We start from the raw sequence: 3,456 nt of genomic DNA, 5'->3' as shown, positions 1-3,456 counted from the left end.
GGTTTTTATATTTTGTATTTTTAAGTCCCTAATTTCCATTAAACTGGACAAATCTTTCTACCCCTTGAAACGTCTGACCTGTTTTTAAAATGTATAATCGTATAATGTACCGGTCGCCGGATGTACATTTAAATAGACTAAATAGAGAATAAAATTGTTTATATTATTAATTATTATTGTTACTATCATATCTAATTTGAGGTTATAACATTATACAAATTGTAAATAAAATATGGCGCTAAAAGGTAAATATAAATGTCTATATTAAAATGGACATCAGGCACATACGATTACAAATGTCATTAACAGGTCAAACATTTTGGGGAGTGACACAAAATTTTCATTAAAATGGACATAAGGCGTCAGCAAAATGTATTAGTGAAGAAGAGGATTACTACTCAGCGCATAAGCACAATTAATTTTAAATGTTAGGTTGCTAAAATTATACATACCTAGCTATAGTAATAAATTACTTTATTTCTTTGTTCATAATATTTATAATAAAAATCGATTCGACACTTAAATAGAAAATTATCATTAATTATTATAGATAACTATAATATTATCTTTCTTCAGTTGCACATTTATAACATTTATTAATGATGTCTTCAGGTTTTAATTAATTTTTCAAGTCTTTTTAGATATTACGTTTGAAAATCGTTCTTGTGTCATGCTAGTCCGTAGCCGTATTTTTTATTCTTCACACAATACAAATTAGTACACTAGTATAAGTTCAAAATTAAACAAGTAGTTTATGGGTGCTATTGTACTAACACCATATTTTAGGGTGTTAAGCATCCCCCTAACCCCACCTAATTATGCCTATACTACTCACTATTCAGTATAATAATTATACTCACTAGTACATTCCTATAAAAATATGAGTACCTAATCTACCGTGACTTCCTAACCTAACACTTCAGTCCAACCCAGTGTAAGTATATTTTTTGGTTAATGATTCAAAATTTAAATAAAATTTTATAATAAGTAACAAGTAACGGTTAATAATTTATATTATGTAAATAACTTATGTCTGAATGTATGATAATATAAAATAATTTAAAAATAAAAACCCATTTAGTTCGGTTATGGCACATTAATATTATATCACAATAATGGTGACACGGTGTGAAAATTGTTTGGGAATTGAGTGTAGTGAAGAAAATTAAACTTTAAGTTTAAAAATTAATATATCACAATAAAATCAACTACTCGCGTTTGTACATTGCGTTGTGCTTAATACTACCCAGTACCCATCTGACGCCTATTAATCGTATAAAATAAAAATTAATTTTCTAATTTAGTATATATGTATATTATGATCTCAGACCTCAATTAACCGTCGTTCTACCAATGAACTATGAATAATTTAGAGTGTCTCTTAGCTAAAAATACAACTACTTCGATAGCTGATGTCACATTATTTAATTATTATCAATTAGTTTACCAAATAACGAATTAATTCACTTTAACGTTGATTTCTGGAAATATTATTCATTTATTACAAATTTAAGTAACTAACTTTAATAATATGATATTATTATAGATAGTTTATTATAGTTCACAATATATAATATTAATATATCGTTATATGTCTCAATGTCTGTGAGAGCTGCATTTAAGACATAAAATAATAGTATTGTTAAATTCTCTAAATTCTATTACTAGTGCTGCTATCAATTATAGCTTATTAATAGTAATATTACTTTTCTAAGACTATCATATTGTTAACCAGCAGATAGCAGCTTTGTTAGAAATTTTGTTGCTAGACTATAGATAATATTATCTGTTATAAACCAATAGAAAGATAACATTCATACATTTGAAGGTGTTGATTGTTGATAAATTAAAATCTAAATCTTTGCTTTGGATTTAGTAAACTTAAAAATTGAGTACTTGTTCGGTGTTTAAACTTTAAAACGTCATTCAGTATGCAACGGTCATAATTAGCAGGTTTGAGTTTTTTTTAAAACTTAAGATGTTGGGTTCATCGGATATATAAATCCACTACTTATTTTTAAATGTTCATAAAAATTTAAATATTAGTTATTTAATTTTAAAGTTAATAATTTAGATATTATTATTGTATGCAACTTTAACAGTTTATATAACCATGTTAGTGGATTTGAATCGAATTCTCACTAAATTCCCTACTCAACATTTGGCGTACTGTTTTGCTTATGGATCTGGTGTATTTCAACAAGCTGGTCGTACGGATCGTGCAATGGTGGACCTAATATTTGTTGTAAACGATACACATAACTTTCATCGGGATAACTTAACATTTAATCCAAATCATTATTCATCTATTCGCTACTTAGGACCATCAATATTGTCAAGTGTTCAAACTTCATTTGGTGCTAATGTTTATTTTAATACGCATATCACTGTAGGCAATTTAATATTCAAGTATGGCATTATAGATATGAAAGATTTTTGTCAAGATTTACAGTCATGGCGTACACTTTACATAGCTGGTCGACTTCACAAGCCTGTGCTAACGCTACAAGATAAAGGATTAAATGATTTGGTTATGCATAATCTAAGAAGCGCTATGCATGCTGCTCTTCTTCAGTTACCAGAAAAATTTACAGAAACAGATTTATATATTGCAATTGCAGGCCTATCTTATCGAGGAGATTTTCGTATGATAATTGGCGAAGACAAGAACAAAGTGGCCAACATTGTACAACCTCAAATAGAAAAATTTAGAGCATTATATACACCAGTTTTTAAATCATTAAGTGATAAACTGTCTATGCATTCATTTATAGAACAAGACAAGAGTTTGGAGAGCAAATTGTATCATTTACAAAAGTTACCACAAAATTTGAAGAATATTTTATTCAGACCTTATAAGAATAAATTTAATGATGACAGAATATTAGAAGAATTAGCAAAACAAAATAATCTTAGTAAAATTGTGCGCAATGGAATTTGTAGAATAGTATTTTATTCAAGTCTTATGCAAAGTATTAAAGGAATACCAACAGCCGGTTTACTAAAGTCTGTTGTCTATAGCTATAACAAATTAAACAAAATGGTTAAATCTATGTTTTTATGATTAATTTTATTACTTTGATAAAAATAGTATTGTTTTGTTGTTATATAATTGTATTTGTATTAGATAATTGAAATATTAAACTTTATTTATTAATATTAAATCCAATTGAACATTTATTACTTATTTATCAAAATGTCATAGTGTTTATCGTTTTGTTCATCATAAAAACAATTTTATTTTGCAACAATAATGATATGTATGATAAAATTTAAAACAATCTGTTATTGTTATGTATAGTTATAAATTTATTAGTACAAATATTTAAACTACCATCATATTTAAGTACCTATGTGTGTAATTAAATATTGTAATACACATAATTATTTAATATTTTTATATGAACTTAATAGATAAATGTCCAAAGGTGCAAAATAAAAATTAGACACTATTAA

At 26.4% G+C, this 3,456-nt stretch overlaps 1 protein-coding gene across 1 annotated transcript; it reads left to right on the top strand.

The window, feature by feature from the left end:
- Nucleotides 1-1,835: 1,835 nt before the first annotated feature.
- On the top strand, nucleotides 1,836-3,164 carry LOC114119221 (phosphatidate cytidylyltransferase, mitochondrial). Its single transcript, XM_027980717.2, has one exon. The coding sequence runs from the start codon at nucleotides 2,114-2,116 to the stop codon at nucleotides 3,062-3,064; it is 951 nt and encodes a 316-aa protein (XP_027836518.2). The 5' UTR covers nucleotides 1,836-2,113; the 3' UTR covers nucleotides 3,065-3,164.
- The last annotated feature ends 292 nt before the right edge of the window (nucleotides 3,165-3,456 follow it).

This window comes from Aphis gossypii, chromosome 3 (assembly GCF_020184175.1).
Source record: "Aphis gossypii isolate Hap1 chromosome 3, ASM2018417v2, whole genome shotgun sequence".
NCBI lineage: Eukaryota > Metazoa > Arthropoda > Insecta > Hemiptera > Aphididae > Aphis > Aphis gossypii.
This window is presented reverse-complemented; position numbering and strand designations above follow the sequence as displayed.

What these genes read in the sequence shown, in the direction of transcription:
- LOC114119221 (XM_027980717.2), top strand. Translation starts at nt 2,114, where the DNA reads ATGTTAGTGGATTTGAATCGAATTCTCACTAAATTCCCTACTCAACAT.